Source organism: Rhinolophus hipposideros (genome assembly GCF_964194185.1).
Source record: "Rhinolophus hipposideros genome assembly, chromosome: X".
Classification (NCBI taxonomy): domain Eukaryota; kingdom Metazoa; phylum Chordata; class Mammalia; order Chiroptera; family Rhinolophidae; genus Rhinolophus; species Rhinolophus hipposideros.
The window spans coordinates 49544796-49561928 of NC_138046.1; the positions used below are offsets into that span (position 1 = coordinate 49544796).

General features: G+C 45.6%; 2 protein-coding genes across 9 annotated transcripts in view; one reads left to right on the top strand and one right to left on the bottom strand.

Annotated features, from left to right (window-relative positions):
- The window catches only part of COL4A6 (collagen type IV alpha 6 chain), a 394923-nt gene extending 390120 nt beyond the window's left edge, over window positions 1–4803 (top strand). Inside the window, exons 45-46 of the mRNA XM_081042634.1 lie at window positions 651–937; window positions 3233–4803. Coding sequence (XP_080898760.1) covers window positions 651–937; window positions 3233–3493 — 548 coding nt within the window. The 3' untranslated portion in view covers window positions 3494–4803. The remainder of the gene's footprint in view (window positions 1–650; window positions 938–3232) is intronic.
- Window positions 4804–6097: 1294 nt separating this feature from the next.
- The window catches only part of ATG4A (autophagy related 4A cysteine peptidase), a 55914-nt gene continuing 44878 nt past the window's right edge, over window positions 6098–17133 (bottom strand). For 4 of the 8 annotated variants that reach the window (XM_081043620.1, XM_081043622.1, XM_081043619.1 and 1 more), the window contains 6 exons: window positions 16703–16890; window positions 16503–16581; window positions 10109–10254; window positions 8750–8806; window positions 7232–7340; window positions 6188–6719 (listed from right to left, as the gene is read on the bottom strand). In XM_081043620.1, coding sequence (XP_080899746.1) covers window positions 6649–6719; window positions 7232–7340; window positions 8750–8806; window positions 10109–10254; window positions 16503–16581; window positions 16703–16890 — 650 coding nt within the window. In that variant the 3' untranslated portion in view covers window positions 6188–6648. Of the gene's footprint in view, window positions 6720–7231; window positions 7341–8749; window positions 8807–10108; window positions 10255–16502; window positions 16582–16702; window positions 16891–17133 lie in introns of all 8 variants that reach the window. The other 4 variants (XM_081043621.1, XM_081043623.1, XM_081043617.1 and 1 more) reach the window with 3 other exon arrangements.

Genomic DNA, 17133 nt, shown 5'->3' on the forward strand with positions numbered 1-17133 from the left:
AGGACCAAGAGCCACCCCCCTCGCTCCTCCCAGACCTTGGTGGGCCCACTGCTGGGGAGTGGGTTACGAGCACCCACTCTGGCGTCGAGCAGATCTGGGTTCCAACACTAGCTGTGTGCCCGGGACAAGTTGTTCAACCTAAGCTTCTGCTTCCTCCTCAATGAAACAAAGCTAATTGTATTACCTGTCTCCTGAGGAGCTAGAAGGATCACCTGAATAACCTAATGTAACATGCTTAGAACAACATTTGGCATACACTGAGCATCCATTAAGTGCTGGCGATTAGTAGTAGTAATAACATGACCTGTGGGGCAAGGATGATTACCCAGGAATTAATTGTATTGTCTACAGAGGTTGTAACTCTGAAAAGCAGACTCACTATCAAATGTTGGTTTTGCAAAGCAGGTTAATTAGGGAGTCGTTATTCAGTTTATAAAAAGATTGTTTTCACTCTCAAACTTCCCCTGGTGCACTGAAAACAGGATTTGATCAGCAGACTTCAGTGTGTGTGTAGTGTTCCAGGACTATAAGGAGAGGTGTCCGTGTTCTGGTACAAGTGGTTGTACGTAAACCCAAACCACCATGCAGTCCAGTCCAGTGGCCCTGGGCACAGTCCCAGCCCTGCCCCTGCCCACCTTCTTTCCTTCCAGGCTTTGCTGGCTCCTGCCTGCCCCGCTTCAGCACCATGCCCTTCATCTACTGCAATATCAATGAAGTGTGCCACTATGCCAGGCGCAATGATAAATCCTACTGGCTCTCCACCACCGCCTCCATCCCCATGATGCCTGTCAGCCAGACCCAGATCCCCCAGTACATCAGCCGCTGCTCTGTGTGTGAGGCGCCCTCGCAAGCCATTGCTGTGCACAGCCAGGACATTACCATCCCGCAGTGCCCACTGGGCTGGCGTAGCCTCTGGATCGGGTACTCCTTCCTCATGGTAAGGCGCTGCACTGCCTCCGGCCCCAGGTATAGAGGCAGAGGGCAGGGAGCTCTGGGAGTGTCCCTCAGACTGGTTCTCAGGCTCAAGGGACACGGGGAGGAAACCACAGATTTTGAAAGGGAGAAAAATGCTTGGCTTAGGCTTGGCTAAAGACCAGAGAGCCCAGTTCTTCATGAAGGACAGGTAATTATGGGTGTGAATAAAAAGGAACAGTGTGCACTCAGTGGCTGAGGGATAAGAATATGTATGAATCACCAGCAAAGGCCCTGATATCTCTCTGCATGCTTCAGTTATGCCACAAGCCAGGGAAGGAGCAAACCTCTGATCTGGATGGACAGTGAGGAAGAACCTGCGCCCACTCAGGGCTGGGACATACTCTCACTGGTCTGCTTGGACAGGGCACACCCTCCTCTTCTGCCCACCCTCCCAGGTCTCTCTAGCTGCTGCCACCTCCTCCCGAAAGGCTCAGATGAGGGCATGCTGTGTTTCCATGTCCTTGCTGGGATTTCTACTGCCTCACCCTTTTGGTGGGAAGGCGATGGCCAGCCAGGCCATGTGCCTTGCTATGGAAAGGCTGAGAACATCTGTAAGACCAAGGCAGCGTCAAGTCCCCCACATGACATTTCATGAACACCTGGGGACATTAAATGAGTGAAAAGTCAGCTTTAGGGCCAGGATCACTCCCAGGGAAAACCAGCGTGACGCCCACCGCCCCACCAGAGCTTCTCTGCTGAATCACCAGGGGTGAGATGTTGAGAGAGCATCTTTGAAGAATTTCCAAAGCTGCAGTCTTCCTCACGTTAGTGTACCTACCTGGGGAGAGGTACTTCCCGTTTTGCTCTTTGTGAATAGGAAGCTTGTCCCAGTGTACTACAAAATCAGCTCTCCTATCATTCTGTCCTGTCCACCACCCAAAGAAATAAGGAGAAAAGGCCCCTGAGCTCCCACAAGGAATGGTCCAAAAGCTATACATGAAATCTCATGTGCTTTGCTCATGGGCGGTCTCTGAAGCCCTTATTCAGAATCTCTTTACTCCACACATAATTCTAACATACTAGAATTACCTGTATTTTCCTGAAAACATGTAACGGTGGGATTTTGACTGCCTAGTATCTTGAAGCAATGAAACATGCCTACTGAAAGGGAGGAGATTATTCCACGGTGGCCCAAAAACCCTATAAGCTGTATCCCTTGGTACGGAGCCCCTGCATAATCCCCCAATGCAAAAACTGACGTTCATTCACAATGAGAAGCCTGGGTCATCTGCAAAGTGTGAAATACAGTGTCTGCCATTTAGTAAGACAGGGTAGTGTGTCATTTGTGTTAGAAAGTTTTCTACCTGAGGATCAAAATGAGGAAAACGTTGATGCTTCACTTATCAGGAAAGGTCACTTATATGGAGACACATTCTCCCTACATTCTGCAAAGTAAGGTTTCCCTGGGACTCCAAACGGAGCATTTGTCCCATTGGCCATTTGCTGACCCGGGTGTGTATGAGGCCTCTTTCCCACCTCCTGTAGTCCAGATAATCCAGTTGAGGTGAAGAGAGAGGGCACTGGAATGTAGAGAGGGGGCTGCTGTCTATGGGCACAGTGACTGGAGATTATCAGGTTATGAGTGGCACTGATGAAGAAATCCTGCCACTGAGGGCCAGGACATTAGGCCAAATCTGAGGCCTACCTGTTCTCAGCACATAACAAATGGCAGGTAAATGTCACCCTAAATAAAGGGTGTGGTACAGGTTGAAAATATAAATTCTAATGAAGGTAATTGTAGAGTAAGAGGTATTAATAGATAGGCTGGGGGAGGGGCCCACGGTTTAACCACTTTGTGAGTACTGCATGCTCCTTCCCTTCTTGGCGTATACCACCAGAGGCTTCGAGTAGACAAACGGCTCTGAGAACTGTATACTGAAACCTACTGAATTTTCCTTAACTCAGCTTTTCTCACACTTACTCGTCTGTGGAATCTGGGGGGTGGGGCACCTAGCACACCTCGGAACTCAGCAGGGCAGCGGCAGTTTGGGAAATGCTGGCTGAGATGTGGCCGCCGTCCATGCACAGTGGCTTGTGAGGGCACCGGGGAGCTTGGAGGGGACGCTCGTGGCCCGGAGGCTACTACAAGGGAGGGTGAGCTGTCTGGTTCCTCAAATATGGCCTTTGGTCTGCTGGCTAGCTGCTGGGGCCACGCCAAGGGGCCTGAGGTTAGGAAGGAAGCCCACGTTCCTCCTGGGGCAGCAGGGCACCCGTCTTCTCCTGTGAGTGCAGCCCTCACCCCACCCGTCTGTTTCAGCACACTGCCGCAGGTGCCGAAGGCGGAGGTCAGTCCCTGGTCTCACCTGGCTCCTGCCTGGAGGATTTTCGTGCTACTCCTTTCATCGAGTGCAGTGGTGCCCGGGGCACCTGCCACTACTTTGCCAACAAGTACAGTTTCTGGCTGATGACAGTGGAGGAGAGGCAGCAGTTTCGGGAGGAAACTGTATCTGAAACACTGAAAGCCGGGCAGCTCCACACCCGGGTCAGCCGCTGCCAGGTGTGTATGAAAAGCCTGTAGGGTGGCCCCTGCCACCCTGCCTCTTGCCTTCCCCTCCCCCACACAATGGTCACCTCACAAACTCAAACCATCTGAAGAAGGAAGGCATAAGCCCGTTTGCCCATCTGTCAAGTTATACATTGGAGTCTCATTTGGGCTGGACTACTGGACCCTGGTCACCCCAACTCTCAGTCAGGCCCCATGGGTGAGCCTGCCTGCCGAGATCTGCTGTCCCATTCAGTCAACCCGGTGCTACCATTTGACTCGGATATTCATGGCGACCTCAGAGGGCCTGCCAGGCCAGCAGTTTTAGACTGCTAGCTCTCCTCACAAGTCACCACACATTATTTGGCTTAAACCAAAACCCAATGTTTCCACATTAAAAAAAAAAATGGCTAAGGATTCACGGATGACTCAAGTCTGCATAGAGCAAGCCCTCACTCTTCCAGGACGCCCCCCGTATCTAGGCAGGCAGCAGAGCTGGAATGAGGTGCCAGACAGTAGCATGGGGTGAGCTTTGACTCCTTTGAGAGTGAGGGTGACTGGGCCCACACAGCCTAGGGAGGCTTCAAGGCCAATGGCCAAGAGGGGCTCATTAACTCACAGGGTCCTAGACAAATCACTTCCGCCTTGCCGGCTCCCTCCCTGCAGAGACCTGTGACTTGGCCTAGTCCAGAGTAGAGTAGAGGATTCACCAAACGTAGCCAGGCCCATAAAGGGAAGTGAGAACCTCAGCACTTTCTCCCAGGCCAGGGGTAGAAGTGTGCATGGGTAAGGAGGTGTGCATTTTGCTTTTGACTCCAGGAACAAAAGGTAAATCCCTTGGCCCAATTTCTCAAAAGTCCCTGTTTACTCCAAATGCCATCCAGATGTATGCACTGTGACAAATCAAAGTTTCAGTGTGTTGGTTCTTTTGCATTTTGAGGCTGTTGGAGACCTTCCATTAAAATGTCCATCCAATTGCTCCTTTACAGGTAGCCTGTTATGCTATTTTAATACATTTTTAAAACCTCATAAAAATCTAACACACTTGTCTCTTGAGCAAGTAGCAGACCTAAAGCAAGCCTGAGTTGACTATAAAGTGTATTGTATTCTGTTTGGGGGGATTTGTTTTAACAATTTTAATTATCAGTTTCCCAGAACACTTAGCTGTGTTGACATGAGGCAACTTCCTTCCAGAGGATTCTGTTTCCTCAAATATTATGTAAAATGTGTCAACACAGACAAAACATAATCAGTATAACCTGAGTTACTATTACTTTCACCTCCTCTCTGAGTTATAAGCATGGTGTCAGCTTTGTACATCACAAATAAAAGGAATTAAATATGAACATTTGGCTCTTTTGACATTTTTTGATGAAACCTTTTCTAAAGTCCATCTCACTACAATTCATGAGTCCCTCCTAAGAGCCGTGGAGGCTCCTGTTACTGCAAGTTGAGCTTCATAACGAAAGATCGAGGCAAGAAAAAATACAATTATAGTCAAAGAGCAGAAAGGGTCCTCTAACTGGCAACAAATCCACAACCTGTTTCAAGATAAGCCTACGACTACTTTTAGTGCCATCACACGTTCCATACTGCTGGGCCTCAGGATCATTTACAGATAAATCAAAAGTAGAGAAGTATTAAAGTCATTAAAATCAAATCAAATTAAAATCACATCTGTTTGTGTGTGTGTGTGTGTGTGTGTGTGTATAATATATCTTCTGGAAGGATATATTAGGATAAACAAGAAATTAATAACATTGGGAGCATTCAGGGAAGGGAACTGACATGTGGGAGGGAAAGACATTTCACTGAATACCGTTTTGAACTTTTTTGAATTTTGAACCACTGGAATATATTACCCACTGGAAAAATTGGAATCTAAGGAAACAAGTGTTCTAATATTTCTAAATATACTTAAAAAAAAAAACAAAAACAAGAAACAAAACAAAACAAAACAAAAAACCTTTGGTTTGGTGCTAGCTTCCAAACCCCAGTTGCTGGCCTTCCTCGGGACTTGGTTGAGGATGGAGGTGAAATGCATCCAGGTTAAAAGGGCGAGGAGAGGAAACTTGGAAGACACCTCTGGGATTAGATGTCCATCCACACAGGAGAGTGGGTGGCAAAGGCAATTTGATGAATATGTGCTTTAAAATTTAGTATGTTGCAAATCCTAAAATGGTTTGGAATCGTATTTGATGCACAGATTAAATGTCACCACATGAATAATTCTTTCTGATTATGGCTGTCAACCAAAAATGGAGTTAGTTTCCCAAACGAAAATCAACAATTTAAGTCAGCAATTGGCAAACGACACCCTGTGGGCTAAATCCGGCTTTCCACCTGTTTTCGTAAAGTTTTTAAAGTTTTATTGGCTTACGGCCAGGCTCAGATTGTCTATGGCTGCCCTTTCACTTCCAACAGCAGAGTTGAATACCTGTGACAGAGGCCATGTGGCCTGCAGATCCTGAAACATTTACAATCTGGCCCTCTACAGGAAACCTTTGCTTAACCCTCAACTTCAGCGATCGTGATTTGATTTAAAGGCAGGGTGACGTCGGACAAAAGCATTAGTAAACAAGGGGACAGTGTCCCCCAAAGGGGAAAGTTCTCCCCAAAAGAGTCAGGAGATCAACAAGTACACATTTGACATAATTCCTTTGACAAACGTTTTGATATAAATTACAATTAATTCAAATACATATTCAAATAATTTAACAAGACCTTTTTCTCCCTGATATAATCACTTTATTATTAGAGCAAGAGAACAGACTGCTTCTTAGTATTTAGCCCCAAAGAGGTCACGCCTGAAAGGGTGAGGAAGCACAGGTAAGCATCTGTCATCTGCCGGTGCTTGGAGCAAGACAGACTGGGAGTTGCAGTCTGTCTTCCAGATGTCCACCTCCTCGTTTCAGTAGTGGCACAACTCACCACGGCCGTGTAAGACAAGCTGGGAAGCAAGGGACAGCTCCTAAGCTTTCTGCTCCTAGATTCCATGATTGTTCTAGTTCTTTCTGGGGAAGAATTGTTATTGTTTTTTTTCTGAGAAACGGTGATTGGCTCAGTCATGATTGATTGCTATCAAGTTTGTATGCTGTTGGCATATCAGGCACTTGCTGACTAGAAAAGTTTTATGTAATGAGTTCATGTTCTTCTGGTGTCAGATGAAGACAGGTTGAGTTCCAATTATTCTATATGCTCAGAATCTCAAAATCTTCCTCCAGGTCAAACTCCTCTAGTTGTTCAGTCGAGTCAATGAATTCTATTAGAATACAGAAATGAGAAAGGAGAAAAGCTTGACGCTCAGGTTGAAGCAGTCAATACATTACTTAGTAGGGATGACTATGCATTCTTAAATTGTTTTGTTAAAGAAAAGCTTGTGTGGAGGAGACTTACGGATTGGACCACTGCCAAGTGTTAGAAAGTCTCTACAAACAATCAAAATAACCAGACTTGTTACCATAGGCCTATTCACAGTGATGAGGATGGGGCTCTGGAAAACCTTTGAGGCACCTTTTTACTCACCCATGGCCTCTGATTTGTTACTTTGAACCAGACCATGAAAACGTTGTTTCTAGTCATTTTGATTTTACATGGAACTTTCGACTGAGCTTATTTTCAGCTTTTATTAGTCTTTGAAATCTGTGTCAATTCATCAGAGGATTAAAATACAGAAGCACCAATCCTTGATGAGTCCAGACAATTGCTTCTGTTTCGTAAAACAATTGCTACATGAGGGTCTGCTGGCTACAGGGGACCTGAACAACCGCTTACCTGCCCCAGTGGTTGTCACCTCTGGCTTGGCTGGAGGTACAAAGGGAGGCCAGTGAGATGGATGTTTCTGAACTAATTCAAACATCCTTAAGTTTTCCTTTAGAATTTCCTGAGGACACACAGAAACAGTTACAAACACTGCAGAGTCACTACATTTCTGTCCAATTGGCAATCTATGACCCCAAGCAAGCCCTAAGAGAGTGGCCTGGTTGCTGAAAGGTGAAAGCAGTGGCCTAGCAAATACACCCAGCCTCTCCTTGACTCATCTGAAGACCCAGCCCTCTTCACTTCTGGTACTGCTGGCCAGGAGGGAGGGACACTGGACAGAGCATCTGAGGGAAGGCCAGTGCTCACTCTCTATCCTCTCATGACGTTCAGGTCACATGCCAGTTGCATAGGCTCAACTCAATGTAGGGGCGAGATGCTCCTGAAGTGTTGGCACCAAAGAAATGTTGGTTAATCAAATTAAATCTGCCCCAAGACAAATATCGGTACATATCGCTATGGTTTCCGTTTAGTCCAACATTTATGGTGTATGTCCTAATTTAAATGGCATCATCTTATCAGATAATTTTCCTTCTAACTTTAAACGTAAATATAAACAGCTTTGCTGCATTCTGAAATGTAAGTATTGCTTTTAGAAAATAAGTCTCCATTATGTCTCAGCAAATTATTAACTGGGGTTTCAGATTCAGCTGGAGATACTGGTATTAATTACTTTTTAACTTGTGAAGAAAAATCTTCCCTCCTTACACTTACAAAAGGCTCTGGGCTCGCATCTCCCCAGTCTCTTTGTTTGGCAGAGAGGAGAACAACGGGTCTCCTGCCACCCCATCCAGGGCTCTTTAAACTACTCCCTATGATCTCCTTTCATTCTTTCATTAAGCATTTATCAACGTCCTCCACATATTTGGCATGTGTTAGAGGCTGAGGATTAGGGAGGCTGATATGAAGATTGATGAGCCCTCAAAACAATAAATACCCTTTTACACAAAATACCAAAAAGACAGAATAACTTGCTTTACTATTTACACAGATTTCTGCAAACTGTTTCCTTGAAGTGGCAGCATACCTTATTTTATATAAATAAGACAATTAATAGAAAGGCAAGCTCCTGAAACTGTAAATGGACCACTAAACACATAGAGAAGTAGTTTGGCTTCTTCAATCATCTCAGTGTTATGAACAGGCTAAGGAAAAATGTAGGCTGAGTTATATGAAATTGGCATTTTTAGGTTAAAATGGTAGAATATTAGTTGAATATTTCATAAGACTCGTAGGCTTAATGAGATGAAACATTAAGTAGCTAAACATATCACTCACTTGACATACTAAATGTATTTCTAACAAAAGTTTTTCTTTGGTTTCCCCAAAGTTATGCACAATCCCCCACACCTTAATTTCTTTCTCTTGCAATAAAGTCATATTAGGCTTTCTGTTACTACGAAAAACAGTCTTGAAAAGGAATCATATTGAGTAACATTGTTTTTTAAGACTAAGAAAAATATACACCTTTACCTTTTGAACAAGACTACACCAGCTATCAAAGTCTTTTTCTTCTTTGCAGAAAAATCCCTTGGGGGGAAGCAAAAGAACACAACTTAGAACTGGTCAGGGCACCAAGACAGGACCCCTGCACTACAAATGGAGCCGTTGCCCAGAGTTACGACATGGGATGTGGGCCATTGTCCTTGGATGTGACTTCCCAAAAATTACAAGGAAGATTGCCTGGGCTTCTCTCTCTCCCAGATCATTGCCTCACTTGGACACACGTACTTGCTCATTCATTCTCTCCCACCCTTCCCCCTATATCTCCTTCTCCATTCTCTGGCTCTTCCTATCCCTCTTCTTCTGTCTCCCCATCTGTCGTTCTGCCTCTCTCTCTTCTTTTATCCCTTTCGCTTTTCCCCTGTCGCTTTCCTCCCTGTCCCTCTCTCCTCATACTGTGAGACACAGTAACTGGATGACCAATCTCCAAAGCGTGGGGTTAACTCCATTACATTCAGTGCACAAATATACTGTAAAGAATAGTCAATTAAACCAGCAAACAAAAGCCAAATAGTACTTTCAGCTAGAGACAATACTTAATAAGGTGGCTTTGACCTTAAGGAAGTGATCTATTAGAATAAAGAGAACCATCCTCCTTCCCCATCCTCTGAGCCTTCCCACAGTAGTGTAAGAATAGTCTAAGACAAGAGGAGGACTCTGTTGCTTCTTTCGACACAGGTGCTCTGACAATCGAATTAAACTGGAAGGATGTAGACGGGCCTCATAACCATTGGCTACTTCATATGCAGCTGCCCCTTCAATGTATGTAGACAGCAGTCATACTTTGGGGGGGAACCCTACAACTTCCTGGATTGTGTGCCCAGAGAAATGGGCACTATCCACTCAGGGGATCTTGCTCCCTTCTTCCTCCCTAGGTATGTCCCACCTTATTCCTTTTGACTGCGTGGCAATAATTAGAGTGCATGAATGGAAAAGGGGAAAGACGGTAACTCTAATAATAATTAACATTTATTACACAATGTTTACTTTGTGCCAGGCACTGTGCTAAGTGCTTTACACGCAGCATGCCTCACGCAACCCTACAAAGAAGAAACTTCTCTTTTGTTCTTTAGGGATGACAAGAGCGAGGCTCAGAAAGGTTGAGGGACTCCCCTTAAGTCCATGGCTAGTAAGTGGCAGGGCCTGGATTCCAACTGGAGCAGTTTGGCTCAAGGTCCACTCCTTCCCCACTACTCTACCTCTCCTGGGGTTGATAAGCGAATATACTCTTGTCATGCTACCTAGCAACCTGGATAATCCCCAGGGAACCAATCTGTAATAGGGCTGTGGGGTATCTCTTGCCCCCCTCCCCAATCTTCAGATACCCACCAATGCTACGGAAGGATCCAAGTTCAGAATGTTCATTCGCTGTGGGGCTTGCAGACAATGGAAAGTCTGGTCATCAACTGTTCCATTCTCTTCAGTGTCAACGAAGGTCTGGGTTGTGTGAGGGTCCAGGAAAATGAGCTCATCACCTGTTAGAATGAGGCATGCTTAACCTTCGAAGAGCCACTGGTCATGGCCCCATTGCCGTCCTTGGGAGGAGGAGCTCTGGTTCTCCTAACCACTCCTTTGGTGACAATGAGAATGAGATGACAGAAAGCCTGAAGTAGGGTGAGCATGCCTGAAGGAAGCCACCCACACCCAATTCAATCATTTGATGAGAAGACTTGCCCTAGCATTCACATCTCCTCAAAGCCCAAGTCTAAGAAATGGAGAGCAACAGGTTTGAGAAAAGGTGAGAATGAGAGACCACAGATAACATGTCAGGCTCTGTGAGCAGCAGTAGCAAAGAGGTGACAGGTAGAATCAGCAGGCCAGGAATTCAGATGCCATTAGGGAGCTTCCTGCCTCTTTCAGCATTGGAAAGCATCTCATTCTAGACCACTGGTTCTCAGACCCATAGTCAGACAGCACATCTGGTAAGGAGAAAGGCCTTGGCCTACAAAAGAAATGGGAATGCTGACTCTGCTGTGGATGACATACCAGGGAGCTGACTTCCGCTCTTGATGAGCTAGCAAGTTAGTCATTGTTAGCAAGTTAGTAATCCCCGTCAGAGAGCTCTGTGTTGGTCACACTAACATACACCTCACTGGAAAAACTCACTTTGAGATGACCAATCTTTACAAATGAGACAAAAGCCATACTTCATTAAATTGAAAAAGCCTAGGCCAATAAAGGATCTGGGAGGGGTTCAGGATAATAAAATCTCTACTTTTATCTACTATTCAAAGGGCTGAGAGTCCGTCGAGTACTCATCAGTGACACGCTAAGTAGGCAAAAGTGCCTAAGGAGGCACCCTAACCTCACTGTCCAGGCCTGAGAATCATCTGGGCCCCTGTGTTCTAGACTGGGTTAGGCAACCAAAGAAAGAAGTACCCGCAGCAGCAGGATGGGGTAGGGAGGGATGCCCTGGACACCTTCCCTGGAATGACATCTGGGATTGTGTTGGGGACATCTAAGCGCTTGTACTGGCAAAGAATGTTTCTGATGAAAGCTTGACTTGCCTCTGTCAGACCTGGGATCCACCATTTAAATCATTCTGTCTTCATTTTCCTGTTTTTAAACTGGGGTCATTGGCCTGTTCCAGTTACCTCACAGGGTAGTATAAGAATGGAAAGATTTCATCTCTGTGCAATGCTTCAAACACAATACAAATTCAATGAAGTCACAGAAGAAGTATCTTGCTTGGACTCAAAAGCATCCCCCTACACATATTAATAGATATTGAAGAGTATCTGGAAATCAGTGCTGCCATCTGACTTGATTTAGGAAAGGGAAGGTACATATTCCCCCAGACCACAGGTGGGTGAGATCAGTTATAACAAAAAGCCTCAGGTCACAATGAAGAGCACCAACCAGGATGTTTAGATGGAAGCCTACCTGAGACCAGAAAGGTAAGAGGAGAAGGGAGTGGTGCACAAGAAAATACAAATCCAAATCATGGTTAGAACTGAGCATTCTGCCGGTGTTTTGAGTTAAGGTGCTGGGAATAATAGCACTGTCCTCTCTGCCTCTGGCCCTTTTGTGTGTGTGTATACACATGTGTGTGTACATGTGCGCACGTGTACATATGTGTGTACATGTGTACATATGTGTGTGTACATGCGCATGTGTGTGTGGCGGAGCTTTGTGGGTTGGTCTATTTCTCAGAGTTCTTAAAAGAGATATAATCAAAGATATAAAAAGTCCTAAAAATGATGTGGGGACTAAACCAAGGTCTTTAATCAGCCCCAAGGAGAAGAGGCAGGCTGGTCAACCATCTGCAGACACAGGGCTCATACCGCTGATCTCCAGGGGGCAACCTCTACTAAAGCACAGGGGACAAACGTCTCCTCTAGATGCAGGAAAAATCTACCAGCCAGTGTCTCACCTTGCCCATAGTCTCCTACACCAAGTGCTTCTCCCAGCTTCCCAACAGGGCAAGAGGGCGCTCAGGAAGCAGTGTGATGCGGCAGGCAGGGACGGCCAAACTGGGATCCAACCCTGGCTTTGCTACTTCCCAGCTAGGTGCCCTGGAGGAAACAAGCCCTCTACATGGCAATTTCACTAGGCATAAATGAATGCAAATAACAATCCCTACCTCACAGGGGTGTTATGCTAAGTACATCCATCTGTCTATATCTATACATGTCTGTGTAACTATAGGTATACATTTCTATATAACTATCTCTATCTGCACATCTCTACACAACTACCTCTATACATCTCTATGTAAGCATCTCTATCTATACATCTCTCTACATCTATACATCTCTATGTAACTATCTATATCTATCTACCTAGAGAGAACACTGCAGAGTCCCTGGCACAACACAGCTGTTCAGAAAACGGCAGTTCTCATCCATGCCCTCCCTTCAGACATTCTACCAATATGGACCCCCTAACCTAATACAGTACGGGGATGAGTCAGAAAAGGGGAGCTGAAAGGACTTTGGAGCCTCAAGTGAAGGTTAAACAAAGTTTGAAAGTTAATGGGCACTATCAAAGCAATCTTAAGAAAAAAGAACAATACTGGAGGTATCACACTCCCTGACTTTAGCTTGTACTACAGGGCTACAATAATCAAAACGGCTTGGTATTGGCAGAAAAACAGACACGTAGACCAATGGAATAGAATTGAGAACCCAGAAATATAACCACATAAATATGACAGATAAATTTTGACAAAGAAGCAAAAAACATACAATAGAGAAAAGACAGCCTCTTCAATAAATGGTGCTGGGAGAATTGGATAGCTACGTGCAAAAGAATGAAACTGAACTGCTATCTGTCACCATGTGCCAAAATTAATTCAAAATGGATCAAAGACTTAAGCATAAGACCTGACACAATAAACTGCATAGAAGAAAACATAGGTACTAAACTTATGGAACTTGGGTTCAAAGCGCATTTTATGAATTTGACTCCAAAGGCAATGGAAGTAAAAGCTAAAATAAACAAATGGGACTATGTAAAACTTAAAAGCTTCTGCACAGCAAAAGAAACCATCGACAAAATAAAGAGGCAACTGACTGAATGGGAGAAGATTTTTGTAAACAGTGCCTCCGATAAGGGGCTAATATCCAAAATATACAAGGAACTTATGCAACTCAACAACGAAAAAACAAACAACGCAATTGCAAAATGAGCAGAGGACCTGAAGAGACATTTCTCCAAAGAGGACATACAAATGGCAAATAGACATATGAAAAAATGCTCAACATCACTAATCATCAGAGAAATGCAAATAAAAACCACAATGAGATATCACCTCACCCCGATCAGAATGGCTATCATTAACAAGACAAATAGTAACAAGTGTTGGAGAGGCTGTGGAGAAAAAGGAACCCTCATACACTGTTGGTGGGAATGCAGACTGGTGCAGCTGTTATGGAAGGCAGTGTGGAGGTTCCTCAAAAAATTACGAATAGAATTACCATATGACTCAGCAATCCCTCTCCTGGGTATCTACCCAAAAAATCTGAAAACATTTATACATAAGGGGGGTGAGGGGGTGAAAGATGAGGGTAAGGGGGATCAAATATATGGTGATGGAAGGAAAACTGATTCTGGGTGGTGAACATACAATGGGATTTATAGATGATGTAATTAATACAGAATTGTACACCTGAAATCTATGTAATTTTACTAACAAATGTCACCCCAATAAGTTAAATAAAAAAAAGACACGTGTGCTCCAATGTTCATTGCAGCTTTGTTTACGGTAGCTAAGACATGGAAACAACCAAAATGTCCTTCGATAGATGAATGGATAAAGAAGTTGTGGTATATATACACAATGGAATACTATTCAGCGGTAAGAAAAGATGATATAGGAACATTTGTGACAACATGGATGGATCTTGAGAGTATAATGCTAAGTGAAATAAGTCAGACAGAAAAAGCAGAGAACCCTATGATTTCACTGATATGTGGTATATAAACCAAAAACAACAAAAGAACAAGACAAATGAGAAACAAAAACTCATAGACACAGACAATAGTTTAGTGGTTACCAGAGGGTAAGGGGGATAGGGGGTGGGAGATGAGGGTAAGGGGGATCAAATATATGGTGATGGAAGGAGAACTGACTCTGGGTGGTGAACACACAATGGGATATGTAGATGATGTAATACAGAATTGTACACCTGAAATCTATGTAACTTTACTAACAATTGTCACCCCAATAAATTTTTTAAAAAGTTAATGGGCACTATGTAAACCGCTGTTTCAGGAACTGAGGCTGGCCCACACCCCTTTTATGAGTAGTTAAACTCCACAAAGTTACCTCGACCCAGGAGCCTCAGGAAACAGAAATGCTACGCCAACTTGGCAAATTCTGTCTGGATAACTTGGAATAAGGGAGGCCAGTGAGTCTAGGAATCACATACACTATTCACTGAAATCCCTCCAAAATTATTTTCCAATCTGTTTCAACCTTGTCCTCAAGCACAAACAATAGGAAATATATGATTACAACATTTTCCTTGACAGGAACCCAAAAGCTTAGAAACAAAGGAGGACATCAAAATTTATGTAACTCGAAATGCTGGGTTAAGTACTTAGAAAAATAAAAGCCTCCAAATTTTCCATCAAGCTGTAGTTCATAGGTTAGACCAATAGATGGCAGCACTAGAGAGAGCCGACACAGCTGTGTAGAAGCCCTGGCCTCAATCAAGGAGGGGAGGAAAGATGGAGGGCGGCCAGTTGGCTTGGTGGGTAGAGCGCAGTGCTCATACATAACATCAAGGTCGCCGATTCAATTCCCACACAGGCCAGTGAGCTGCGCCCCCCACAACTAGATTGAAAACAAAGACTTGACTTGGAGCTGAGCTGCACACTCCACAACTAGATTGAAAACAACAATGTGACATGGAGCTGATGGGTCCTGGAAGAACACACTGTTCTCCGATATTCCCCAATTGGAAAAAAAAAGAAGACAGAGAAATGGAAAGAGGTTTTGGGGTCAGGCAGGGTGGAGGCACCTTTTACTGAGTGTGAACTACATGGCTGGCTCTTTGCTGAGTGCTATACTGTGAGGTGACAACACGGTAAGTGAGGTGTTAACCCTTTTTTCCATAAGAGGAATCTGAGATTGAAAGAGTTGACACTCTTTTCCAGCGGTCACACAGCTAGCAAGTGGGAGGCTGCCATACAAGGCCAGGTTTGTGCGTTTCCACCCCACCTCACCTCTCTGAATGTCCCAGGAGGAGATGCCGGGAGGGTGACCGAGCCCCCACACCCTGTCCTCGCGCATCCCTCATGCCATTCCCCACACTTGCTCGGACTCGCCCTTGCCTAGCTAAGGCTGTCCCTTGCAGTTTTCTTCGAGGCCTGCTTTAGGACGACTACACTCCTGTGAGGGGCGCTCTGTATCAAATTCCCCTAGTCGTGTCACTCCCTTCCCTGTGCTCTTCAGCACGAATCAGGTGTCTAGGTCCTGGGTACCCAAAGTATGGTGTGTGTCCACAGCATGGGCACTTCCCGGTGAGAAATGCAGGCTCTCAGGGCCCACCCACAGACCTGCCATTACCTGCACTGTAATACGCTCTCAAGGTGAGTCATGTGCATATTAAAGTTTGAGGAGCACTGGACTGGCTCACCTTGTGTGCCAAAGGCCTTAAATGTCTCTGGTTATAGCTAGTGACTAAGGTGGCTGGGCTTCCAGGGGTGTCAACCCAGGCAGAGGATGTCAGGCTGCTTGTTAGGATCTATATTAGGAGGTTAGTGGTTTTAAAGCTTAGCCCCCGTTATGAGACAAGGCTTACCTCTGTCTCTGCCTCCTCTAATTCCCACCCAGTCAGGGCTCTGAACAATGAGCCAGCAGATCCAGCTGCGTGGACCTGGGAAGCCAGAGGATGTCTCCTAGCCTGAATACCTGGGCCCCAGTAAGACGGGGTTCAACCAGGCCAGGGGAGTGACACCCCGGGCCCACAGAAAGGAGAGAGATGTGCTGAAGCAATGCTGTGACTTTGGGGCAGTCCAGTGGGAAAGCAGCGTGGAACCATCTTATCAAGAGGCAAGGAAGTGGAGGCATTGAAGGGGGATGTGCTCTCTGTCAGGCACCCAGAAGTGTTACTCTGCACAGATTAGGCCGGGGACAGAAGGAGCTGGTCAGAGGCCACAGCATCTCCAGGCTGGACAAGGCCCCCATTACTGGAATTGCCTGGTCTCCCGTGCAAACCTTCTGCCCACCCTCCCCTAGCCCACGATGACTTACTTGTGATTCCTCTTTTCTTACCTAAGAATCCTATGAAATAATAGGCGTTATTTGGTTTTCCTCCTAATGCCCCTAAAGACTGTGGCATCTTAAAACACTCCTAGAGGGAAAGAGAATGCAAGATTCTCAACTCACTTATGGACTGCTGCTCACGGATCTCCGTGCTCACATGACGGTGTGATGGGCAGGCAGCAATGGGCTCGGAAAAAGGAGCGACTTACTTTGAATGCATCAACATAGACAGGATTGATTTGGTTTATGCCCAGGCGAAGGGGCACAATGAGCAGCAGGGGTTTCCAGGCTGGGCAGCAGGCAGAGGTGCCCTTACTCTGGTTCGAAGCATTCAGAGAGTCGGGAGGGCTCTCGTCACCTATGTCAGCACCCACGGGAAGGACGCAGCACATTTTCTCTAGAAACAGAAGATGAGAGCTGGGTAAATTAGGGGTCTCCAGCCCTAGGTAGTATGCCAAGGGTAAAACTAAAGGAGACCTCATAGGACACCCCTGCCTTACCCTCTACTGCCAGGGCCCAGCTTGTCCCACCTCCTGCAGGAAGCCCAAGCCTCTCCTGCAGCCCTTACTTCTCCTCCTCCTGGCAACTGAGCACTCCCTTACTTCCCGTCAGAGAGCACAGGCTCACTGAGAGAATCGTG